Genomic DNA, 12,114 nt, shown 5'->3' with positions numbered 1-12,114 from the left:
CTGTATCAGAAACAGTGTGGCCAGCAGGAGCAGGGAAGTGATTGTCCCCCTGTACTCGGCACTGGTGCACCTTGAATACTGTGTTCAGTTTTGGGCCCCTCACCACAGGAAAGACATTGAGGTGCTGGAGGGTGTTCAGAGGAGGGCAACCAAGTTGGTGAGGGGCCTGGAGCACAAGTCTTATGAGGAGGGGCTGAGGGAGCTGGGGCTCTTTAGTCTGGAGGAGAGGAGGCTGAGGGGAGACCTTATCGCTCTCTATAACTACCTGAAGGGGGGTTGTAGTGAGGTAAGTGAGTGCTGGTCTCTTCTGTCAGGTGGCTGGAGATAGGACAAGAGGAAACAGCCTCAAGTTGCGGCAAGGGAGATTTAGGTTGGATGTTAGGAAAAATTTCTTTACTGAGAGGGTTGTCAGAGGTTGGAATGGGCTCCCCAGGGAAGTGGTTGAGTCACCATCCCTGGAGGTATTCAAAAAGCGAGTAGACAAGGTACTCCAGAACATGGTTTAGTAGGCATGGATGATGGCTGGACTCGATAATCTTGAAGGTCTTTTCCAACCTAAAGGCTTCTATGATTCTATTATTTCCTAGAACGCAGCACAGGATTCGCTTTGTTTGTTGGGGAAATCCTTGTAAGGTGGGAGATTTAACTGAAACAATCCTCACCTTCCAAGTCACTCATGACTACATCGCCACCGGTGCTCACGCTGCTGCTTCTTAGAGGTTTCGTCACCTCCAAGCTAAAGCTTTGCAGCAAAGCCCTGTCTTTCTTTGAGGGCAGGGGAACGAGCGCTCTGCTTCGGCTGCGTCTTTACCTTGCCCCCGTCACTGAAAAATGAGACAGCCACTTGGCCGCCCCTCCCCCACTCCTGCTGAGGGGCATAACAACCTCTCCTCCACCTCCGTGTGGTAACCGGAGAGGCGGGGGGAGCTTCTGGGTTACTGGTGCCAGCTGCGGCATCCCGGCGGCAGGAGCAGGCAAACGGCCTCTCCCATCGCTGCAGCCTTCCTCATTTCCAAACGCGCAGGGCTGGCTGTGCGACCCAAAGCATCACACGCACGAGCCAGCCGCTCCGCAACGCCGCCCCGAAGGTCACGTTACGGGGCAGAGCGGGCGGCAATAGAGCGAGCCGCGCCGGCGGGCGAAGTCCCGGGCCGGGCCCCGCCGCCCGCCAGGGGCAGCAGCGGGCGGGCTGGAGCGGCCGCGGCGGAAGCGGCAGCCTCCGGCCGCCTCCGGCCGCCACCGCCCACCCTGGCGCGCGTCACGGCGCCGCGCACGCGCGTGGCCGGGCTCCTCTCCCCCCGCCCGCCCCCCCCGCTCTCTGGCTGCTCCCTCCCTCCCGGCGGGCCGCGGCTCCTCCCTGCACCACCTTTGGCCGAGCCGCGGGCGGGGACGCGCACACGGCAGAGCTCCCTGGCGGCAGCGGCTGTATCCGCGTCGAGCATCTGTGGGGAAGGCGCGTTCTCCTCCTCCTCCTTCTCCTCTCTTCCTCCTCTCGCTGCCCCCGCGGCCATGGAGCTGCCCGAGAGCCAGTGCAAGAAAGTCAAGCTGAGCAACAGGGTGCCGAGCTGGGTGAGCGGGCGGGGAGCGGTGCGCCTGTGGGCAGGTGGGCGTGCGGGGGAGAGCGGAGAGGGAAGGAAGAAGCGGCCGAGCGCCGTGGTGATGTGGCAGTGGGCGGCTGCGGGCGCCGGGACGGGGAGCTCCCTGCACCGCTCCCTGCCGCTCGCCCGGGGCGCGTGAGGGGGGATGCGGGGCGGGCCGGCGGCGGTTGCTGCGCGCGGGGCGCCGCGGGCCGAGACCGTTAACGGAAGGGCCGCGCGGGCTGCCTGAGGGGAGCGTCGCCACGGAGCCTGGCGGGGGCGACGCTGGGGGGTGCGCCCGCGCCCCGTACCGGTGTGCTGGGGCTCCGTCGCTGCCCTCGGGAAGGCGGGGGCTGCCTGTGGGGAAGGGTAGGAAGCCCCTCCGAAGGGGACCGGGGGTCTGGGGGCTTCGTCCCTGCCTCTTCCGTCTCGAGCCCTCAGCTTCTCCAGCGTTTTGGAAGAAGGAAGACTTAAGAATGCGATGTACAATGTGGCCATTCATAAACCTGGGTTGGCCAAAGACTGAGGTTCTTTGTATGGTGGGTGTTGTGTGGAAAACTGTCGAGACAGGGCTTGAAAAAATCTAACCAAAGCCTTCATTCTTGTTCATAAAGATGGGGGAAGATTGGTTTACAGCAAAGACCAAAATGCAGCTATTTAGAAGATACACTGCAGGCCTTTGAGAACATTTGATAGTTTTGATGATGCAAGACAAATGTGTGTGTGGGGAAGTATGACTTCTTTCAAATAATGCTGAGCTGAAGCAGACGAGAGATAAGATCCAGAAAACATTTGATATGGAAGTAACAGTGTAAACCAGTCTTTGAAGTCTTGTCGTGAGTAGTACAGGCCACTACTCTCATTAAAAAGACAAATCTATTAAAGAAGACGAGCCTCACGGTTGCCTGAAAAATGGGGAAGTTGGTATTGTACTAAAAAGCATTCAGTAGAGCCTGTGCCTGTCCAAGCCTCTTCCACTGTGTACAAGTTTAAACTTGTTTACATAAGAGAGTAATTGGTAAGTTACATTCTTTCAATTTCTATGAGGAAAAGGCAAAATCAGATGTTAGGAAAATAGTGAAACAGGTCAGGTCTGGTGGGGGTAACAAAGTGTATTCAAAAGTTACTCTATCATTTCATTTGTCAGAAGCAAAGCCAAGATGAGTTTGTCCAAACCAGGGAAATCATGGGTCAAAAAAAAGTTAACTGACCTTAACTGTTTGCTGACTTCAGTTGAGGTTAGCAACACCCTCTATGTTACGTGGCAAGCAGAGGAAGTCTTCCGCTTCTCCCTTTTTCTTCAGAGGACCTCAGCTGAAATGCTTTTTATAACCCAGTAAGCTTCACCAGGAAAAAAAATGCTGCTGATTCACACACTCCACAGACAAATGTTCTGACTCTTCTGACTCTGCGTCTTTTCAGCTGAGAGCAAGGCCAAAGTGACCTATTATACCCTGATGGAATTGGCAGCCCCTAGGACACCAGGCAGAGCTTTGTCTTCCAAACTTTCTCTGGGCATCCAGCACTATTCAAAATACACATCTGCCTGTGGAAATCCCCTTGCCAAGCCCACCTCTCAGCACAGCAAACTCCAAGTTTCAGAGCATCACACAACAGAGCCACAAATACTGCCTTTACGCTAGCTAGGATGATAGGAAGACTTGTGGAACGCTTTCTTTAGTGTAGTTTGAATTCCTAACACAACTGAGGTGTTGCATCATTTTGCAGGTAACTCCTAAAGAGAAACTGCTCCAATTCTTCTTTCTGAGAGCATATTCAGCAGAGGCATTTCTGTCTTCGTTTTTGTCCCTTCCCTCTGATGCCTGCCAATGACTCCACTCCCGCAGTGGTGAATAAGCTGTCTCTGCTTTTGATCATACTGTTACTGCAGCAGATGGCAAGTGAAGATATACTCCTTACAGTACAGTTATCACTGAATTGCTTGTATCCACAGTACTGTAGAAGATTCTGGCTGGTTTCTGCTGCTGTGATTTTTTTGAAACTGTCCCAGCACTAGAATATCTGGCAAACATAAGCTAGCCTGTGTAAGTGGCAGGAGAGCATGCATTGGGCAGATTGGGTGGTGCTAAATGCAGAGGTGTTTAGATGCCTTATTGTATCAGTATCACTGTGGCAAACTGCGTTCTGGAGGGTGGCTGTGAGGATAAAAGTAAGAATTTTTGCTGTAAGTGGGAGAAAATGTAATGCTGTAGGCTATGGCAGAACATGGATTGGTGAATTGTTAGTTTTATAATAACTGTAAAACATCTTAATGTTCAGATATCATTTCTGGGCTTGCCCTTCTTTCCCAAGTGCAGTTGTCCAAATCAAAGGACAAATTTTCAAACCACAGTTTGAGAAAGTAGCTATTGGAAGGCATTCCTGGCAGATCTGTTGGTGAACAGGTCCTGAAACCTCATCTAAATATGTGAACAAACAGGCTCTCAGGTGAAGTGCCGTTGTTTTAGCGTCTGTGGTAGTCCAATTTGTATGTTGGAACTATGTCTGTTCTCCTTGCTTGTGTTTGTATGTAGAAAAAGAAAACAGGCAATATTCAGTCTGCTTGAGTTGCTGTTTGACTGTTGAGGAGAGCAGTTTGGAGGGAAAAAGAAACCTATCATTTGGTTAATTTATCACTGCTGAAGAATAAATGTCATAAAAATGTGTTGTTATCAGGATATCCCCGGCTTATAAGAGGCACATGGTGAGCAAGTTAGCAAATGGCCTAGAAAATATCTGAGATGATTGGGAAATGGGATAGGCATTAAAGATAAGACTACTTTTCAGAGGTGATACCGGATGTGTTGCTGTTGTTAGCTTGGGGAATCAACACTGTTATCTTAGAGCAGAAGAATATGGAATTAGTCACAGCTTCTTGAGTATATATGGTTTATATAGAAACCGTGCCTGTTCTTTACACAGTTCTTCCCTAATGCTTCCAACCTCAAAGCTTTCTCAAGTTGGTGCTGTAGTTTGGGGAGTCTCTGCTTGCCATTGAAAGCTTTACTTCCTACCCCAGAGGTCTTGCTTTGTGAAAAGTTAAAATTTGATGTAAAGTGATTGTAGAAGTACAATGTTTCATTGTTCCTCTGAAGTAATAAAGAATAAATTCAGTTTCTGCCAGTGTAGTGATCTGTCTGTTAACTATGAAACAATTAAGCAATAATCTTTTCTTTCTAATGTCTTTTGATCTTGGTGTCGCAACTTGGGTTTGCTCTTCTTCATCTGGGTGTCTGATCTGAGTTCTCACATGAAAGGTGTTTGGCACTGATAGTTAGACTTGGCTTTGGCAAAAAAAATATTATAGTTGCAACTGGGCAAAACATCAAGAATAAGATAAGAAAAAAATATGGGTCAAGTCTATCTCGGCAAATCTTTACATAGAGAAGTTGATAGTATTTCCTTTTGGTCCCCATCTTCTTTCTTTCTTCTGTTCCCATAGTTCTTAGATGTCTGTATTCATTTGCCCTGTCAACTACCTGCAAAGCTAAAAGGTCTCCTTTATGCCAAAAAAAGTAAAAAAAAAAAAAAAAAAAAAAAAAAAAGCTGCAGAGTCATCCTTTCTTGTTCTCTTATCATTACAGCTCTTCAGGGCACATCTGTGAAAGTCTTGTTATGTTAATACTCCGATTTTTTTTTATCTTTAGTACAAAGATATTAGCCTATTATGGCACTTTAGATTTCATGTGAGAAACAAAGTAGCATAGTGGGGGAGAAGAAAGGAAGGATATGTCAGCCTTCTCAGCTGACATTACCCTTATAATGAAACAGAATGGACTGAAGCATTAATTCTATTTAACTTGGTAAGTAAGAGGGAAAATATTAAAATGCAGTGTTTGTTTTAGTGTGGAAGCACTTGATGTGTAACGGGATGGAAGAAATATTTTTGTGGGCAAGTCAGAGAGAAAATTTCTGATGGTTGTAAAAAAAGCAGATAAATAGGCGTTTGAGTATAATGCCCTTTTTTTCATTAGCCCCTTTACAAAAATCTAGCGTGTCCTTTCAGTAGTGACTATTATACTGAATGTAATTAGGCTAAGAAGTTTAAAATAGCTTTTTTAAAGAATACTTGCTCATCACATTGAGTTTTTCTGTTACCCATTTTCATATGTTTCATTTCTTTTAACACTGATAATATGGATCTCCAAGGTGAGTGATGCATCAATGTAGTGTAAAAGGAAATGACTGTTCTTTCTTTCTGCTGTCATTTTTGATGGCCATTTAATTTCATCAACTGATACTCATCAAATTTTATGTACAGGAATTTGAAGACTGGCTAAATAATTTAAGAGCACAGCAAATGTAAGCCACTGGTTTCTGCTCCTGAGTATTTTTCTGTGCCACATCAATATTTATAGTAAGTGTACATAGCAGGGATAGTAATTAAAAACTTATGTTGTTGAGGATCGGATGTTCAGATTTTGTTGCTCAGTGGTGGTAGTGAATCATCTAGTAGCAAAGTGGAAATTATTAGAAAAACATTACTAGGTTTTTCTGCAGCAAGAGAGAATGACTTGCTAAATTATTAACTCTTTAGAACAGCTCTATAAAAAGCTGTTTTCTATTGGAAGATAAGATTTTGCTACAGCTTTGCCCAGGAGTAGCGCTGGGCTGTCTTGTTTGTGCGCATGTGCATGTAAACAAAAGGTGGGGCTGCTGGGCATGGGTGTGTTTGTGAATGCATGCAAACTGGTTGGACACCTTAACCTTTAGTCTTAGATGCCTGCTTCTGAAGTACAGATGGATTATTGTCCCACTGCTGAGCTTGCTGGCTGCTCTGTTGCACTTGTGTGCCTTGTACTCTAGCAATCTGTTGGCTGTCTCGTTGCTGTGATTTGTCATCTCTGCTACTTTGTTACTTGATACTTTTTTGTTTTTTCTTTTTTAAAATTGTGGTTTTTCTCATCATTTTAAGAATCCCTCTTGCCTGCTTCCTCAGGGTTTCATGTGTTTTGTCAGCCTAGTGCAACACCCTAATCAGTTCCATTGCTGCTTTGCTAGTTCTGGAAAACAAAGAAAACTGATGTAACTTACTGAATACAGACTGGAAGAAGTCTCCTTGGATGAGACGTTTGACCTCCAAAGTATTTGAGTTTGATAATAGATTCATTGCCAGAAGTCAAAAGCAAAGCATGTGTGACTTTATGCTTTAATGTAAAAGAGCTTACTGAGACAGTGGCATGGTAGCTGTGCTTTGAGTTTGTCTTCTGTTTATCCATTGCCTGGTACAGCACAGTACAACTGGAATTAATGTGAAATAATGTTGCTGTTAATGTATTAGTTTGAATTGCTGTGTACGTTCATATGCACAGCATATCTTTATTTTAATTGAAGGCTGAATACTTTAATTCTTTTTGTTGTTTTTAATTCCACAATTTATGCATTTGCTCACTGAGATCTCCAATTTTATGTAGTGCATAGTTGTTTCTACTACAAGAAGAAAGTTTTGGTTGTTTTTTTTTTTTACTCTGACTTTTGGTTTTAGTTAGCTGTGTTGCACTGAGTGTGCAAACCAGCTTTGTTTTAGGAGATAAATTATTTGAAGATAACACAATCAGCAAGTATAACTTCATTTTGTATGGTTATAACTGTTTGCAGGTGGTGGTTTCTTATGGGTTGGTATTTGGTCTTCATCTAATTTTAGATGCTGGACTGTCACCACTGAATTATGGAGTTGTATTTAAAAACTTGAACATCTGTTCCTACCTTGAATTTGTATTAACTATAAGCCCAGCTGTGTATAGAAGTGGGGACATACAATCACACAAATTCATAACTTCCAATTAAGTTATAGGTAAACTTTTGAAGTGTTTTTCTACAGAAGAATGATGTAGCAGCAGTTCTTGAAGCCAAAAGTAGATACCATTTTTCTGTGTGTCTCTCTAAAACTATGAATAGCTCTCTGCTAGGACTTTCTAGATGGATATCCTCCCTTCTTTCTTGTTTATTAAATGTCTTAAGTGCTTTCCTTTCCAGCTAGCACTGATACAACAATGAAAGAGAAGATAGTGCAAATATCTTGCAATGTGTTTGTAAACAAGAGAAGTCAAAGCGGCATTACATATACCACTGATACACCCCCCCCCGCTTTTTTTTTTTTTTTTAAGCCTTCTCTTCTGTTTGATTGTTCATGTTCTGTCTGGTTATCTAAGGTCTTGATCTGTTATGAACAAAGTTCATGTAACTAGATACCATTAAAGCTAAAGGGAATGCTGAAGCTGATCTTCCTGTGGGTTCCCTCACCTTAGATTGTGAAATGTGTTTGACAGCAGTGTCATCTTACTTAAGACATTCATGTAGCAGCTTATTATGATGAATAAATAGTTTTAAGGAAGTCTGTAACCAGCTTTGTTTAATTTAAAAATATATTACAAAAATCCCATCTTTTAAAGTAAATTCTTTAATAAGTCACTTAGAAATACTACTTTCTTTAAACTTTCAGAATATGTAACTAATTATATATATATAAAAATACATATCTCAATTCTGGAGACTGAAGATATCATAGGTAAAGGCAGAGTGGTCTGAGGGTGTGTCTGCTGAACTGAAAGTTGGAACAGACATGCATAGTTTGCAATGAAAAGGCCTCTTAAGAGTTAAAAATGAGCCTATGTTTGGCTGGTTTATGACAGCAACTTTAGTTCGGAGAGAGCAAGAATCCATTTGATCATCTTAGATTTAAATGAATAGAAGTCAAGTCTAGCAGCTCTAGCTGTTCGTCTCTTTTTATAGTTGATTTTTCTCAAGTTGTATTTGAAAGTAGTAGTTGACTAACCTGGCAATACCCAGCTTCACAGAAGGAGCAGAAGGGATGTGGTTTGCTGGGGGTGGCTTTTCTAATTTTCTTTATGTCCTTTGACAGCTGCAGCTGATGGATTGAGCATTGTTTTTACTTCCATTGGTCTGTCTCCAAGCCTCTCTTTGTGCCTGTGAATAATTTTTAGTAGGCTTTGCCAGCTTACCCTTTCAGAAGTTAAAGACCTAATCAACTACTTCTTTTACAGGGAATGCAGAGGGCAACCAATGTTACTTACCAAGCTCATCATGTCAGCAGGAATAAGAGAGGCCAAGTGGTAGGAACAAGAAGTGGTTTTCGTGGATGCACAGTCTGGTTAACAGGTACAGTCATGGATTTCTGAGGAACCTTTTCGTTTAGTTACTCTTCTGAAGAGCCACTTAGCTGTAGTTCCTTTTTTTTTCATGCAAAGTTGAATGTTTGTGGAACCTAAGACCTTGCTGCAATTTTCTTACTATTTTTAGGTAGACCAGCAAGAAATCGCTCTTGGACAGACAGTAACTTGAGTATCTTGTTTAGTGCTCTAGAAGCATTGTTTATTTGGCACTGTCTGCTGCTTAATTTTGATTGAGTTTTGGAGTGTGTGTGTGTGGGGGGGTGTGTTTTAACCAATTCTGGCTCTTCTTACTGTCGATTTTGCCTATTGACAAATGAAACCTAACTTTTTGGGTTTTTAGCACCTGGGTTTCTGAATGTTTTCTGTAAAGGTCTCTTCTCTTTGGAGTGTTCTTTTCTCCTTGGGTTGAAATAACATTTCAACATGAACTTATGCCTTTGGACAGCACTTGCATTTTGAGGCAATGCATACAGGGAGTTATTTCTTAAATCAGCACAATTTTTTTTTCACTGAATTGTTTTGATTGTAAAAAGAGGGGGTAAGTAAATTCTGGAAGACAGCCTTGGTTCATAACTGTGAGGGGACTTTTTTTTTTGTTGTTCTGTCTTTCAAAGTTCCTGGAACTTTTAACCTATTTCCTTTGGAATTTTTTTCCAGTTAAAACTGAAAATAAAAAATGAATACAACAAAATATGTTATTTAATTACTTTGTAAGGCGTTTAGAGCACTGCTGTATTGGGATACAAAAGATCTTCAGAGTATTAGAGAAACTTGCTATTCTAAGTAAAATTTGCTTCCACTAGTGTTAATGAACATGTGTGAAAGGTAAAGCAGTAGTTGATAACAAATTACTGAGAGCCATTCAAAACGGATTTGATACAGTAGCTTGCTGTCATGTATTTCTTTGGTAAAAGAATGGAGCCCTTTCTCTGTTCCTGTCACATAGTTCCAGCCTGTCTCTCAATGCTTGAATGATCTGGTAGGCTGCCTTTCTGTTTCTCCTGGTAATTCATTAATATCCTTTTGAAAAGGTCATGATAAAAATGTTTTCTCAGTTATCTACACGGCAACATTTTCCAGTTGTCATTCTTTTTAAACAAATATAATCTTAATGCCCCATTTCCTTTTTTTCAGGAGGAGGAAGGGTGGTGGTAGAATACAGAAAAGTAGGAAGGCTGTAAGGTGTTAAGAAGAGTGTGTTGGGGAAGCTAGGTTAATGAAGATGTTTGAGCACTAATGTTGGGGAGTGAAATGGGCTGTAGGTATTGAAGTAAGCAATACTACCCATTCTAGAACTGTGCAAATGTGAGTCTTCAAGACTCTGCTAGGTTTTAGAGTAAAAGCTGAAATGGTGGTATACTCCCTTCAATATTATCTCACTTCATCAGTACTCATGGGGTTGGAGTGTATGGAAAGTTATTTCAGAGATCACTTTTCATTTTTAAGCTAAGATTTATTTGAGAGCTAAATTTTAGTGAATGTCTTATGTTGAGTCAGAGTGTCCTAGTAAAAAAACCCTGAGGAATCTATCAAAAATATGGAAAATCAGTACTTTAATGTGTAAAATAATATGCAATTTTGAGAGTGTAAGTTATTCTAAAGACTTGACAGCTCAAAAGCTGTTTTTAAAATTCATTATTATATAGCCTTAACTTTTGCGTTTCGTTACATGTTGGAGACCAAGTGATGTGTGAAAAGCCAGAGCATTTGAGCGAATAGTAAGGTAGATGTGGGGACAAAAATTGCAAGTCAAAGACTGCATCAATGAGAAGTAAATGATGAAGTTGCTGAAATTTTTAATTTGGACTGCCATGCTTATTTTCTAGGATGGGGGTGTACTTAATTGCTGCCAAAAGAAGACTGTTCTGTTTCCAGCCTTGCTTTCCTTCTCTTGCCTTGCACAAGCTGTAGTGCTTTCGTAGTCCAAACTTGAGCTGATTCAACTTGCTAAATCAACAGTGAACTTAACACAGCCTCCACACACACAAAAAAAGGGGAAAAAAAATAGAAAGGAAAAAAAAAACAAACCTGAGTTGGCTAACTGGCACCAGAGGTGGTGGAATAATACAGGTAGGATGGTGTGAGTGGAGAGAGGGGAGGGCAAGAGAGCAGGACTTCCTCTTTTGGAAGCTGGTTCTGGACTAAGTCAAAATATTCAGCTTCATCATTGTATTGGTTTTGTGTGGCAAGGGTTTGGTAGCGGTGGGGGTGTTACAGGGGTGACTTCTGTAAGAAGCTGCTGGAAGCTTCCCCTGTGTTTGAGACAGCCCATACCAGCCAGCTCTAAGATGGACCCGCCGCCGGCCAAGGCCGAGCCAATCAGCAATAGTGGTAACACCTCTGTGATAACGTTTTTAAGAAGGAAAAAAGTTGGGACGGGGAGAAACAGCTGCCGGAGAGAGGAGTGAGAACGTGTAAGAGAAACAACCCTGCGGACACCAAGGTCAGTGAAGAAGGAGGGGGAGGAGGTGCTCCAGGCGCCGGAGTGGAGATTCCCCTGCAGCCCGTGGTGAAGACCCTGGTGAGGCAGGCTGTCCCCCTGCAGCCCATGGAGGTCCACGGTGGAGCAGATATCCACCTGCACCCTGTGGAGGGCCCCACGCTAGAGCAGGTGGGTTCCCAAAGGAGGCTGTGACCCCATGGTAACCCCGCGCTGGAGCAGGCTCCTGGCAGGACCTGCGGATCTGTGGAGAGAGGACCCCACGGAGCAGGTTTTCTGGCAGGACTTGTGACCCCATGGGGGACCCACGCTGGAGCAGTGTGCTCCTGAAGGACTGTACACTGTGGAGAGGACCCATGCTGAAGCAGTTCGTGAAGTACTGCAGCCCGTGGGAAGGACCCACGTTGGAGAAGTTCGTGGAGGACTGTCTCCCGTGGGTGGGACCCCACGCTGGAGCAGGGGAAGAGTGTGATGAGTCCTGCCCCTGAGGAGGATGAAGTGGCAGAAAATAACGTGTGATGACCGTAAAACCCCATCCCCATCCCCCTGTGCCACTGGGGGGGTTTGGTAGAGAATCCGGGAATGAAGTTGTGCCCGGGAAGAAGGGAGGGGTGGAGGGAAGGTGTTCTGAGGTTTGGTTTTATTTCTCATTACCTTACTCTGGTTGATTTGTAATAAATTGAGTTAATTTTCCCCAAGCTGAGTCTGTTTTGCCCGTGACGGTAATTCGTGAGTGATCTCTCCTGTCCTTATCTCAACCCACAAGCTCTTTGTTATATTTTTCTCTCCCCTGTCCAGCTGAGGATGGGGGAGTGATAGAACAGCTTTGGTGGGCACCTGGCGTCCAGCCAGGGTTAACCCATCACAATCACGTATGGCTGTTATTCTTTTCAAAGTAGACAGGTAAGCATTGACACAAGAAACTTGAGTTGTCCAAGAAGATGTAGATAATTTTTAATGATGA

At 44.0% G+C, this 12,114-nt stretch overlaps 1 protein-coding gene across 1 annotated transcript in view; it reads left to right on the top strand.

The window, feature by feature from the left end:
- Positions 1-1,320: 1,320 nt before the first annotated feature.
- Positions 1,321-12,114, top strand: part of PAPSS1 (3'-phosphoadenosine 5'-phosphosulfate synthase 1) — a 49,242-nt gene continuing 38,448 nt past the window's right edge. Inside the window, exons 1-2 of the mRNA XM_075032527.1 lie at positions 1,321-1,569; positions 8,582-8,696. Coding sequence (XP_074888628.1) covers positions 1,510-1,569; positions 8,582-8,696 — 175 coding nt within the window. The 5' untranslated portion in view covers positions 1,321-1,509. The remainder of the gene's footprint in view (positions 1,570-8,581; positions 8,697-12,114) is intronic.

The sequence above is a fragment of the Buteo buteo genome, chromosome 1, assembly GCF_964188355.1.
Source record: "Buteo buteo chromosome 1, bButBut1.hap1.1, whole genome shotgun sequence".
Lineage (NCBI taxonomy): Eukaryota > Metazoa > Chordata > Aves > Accipitriformes > Accipitridae > Buteo > Buteo buteo.
Note: the sequence above shows the minus strand (reverse complement) of the source record. Positions and strands in the feature narration are given on the sequence as shown.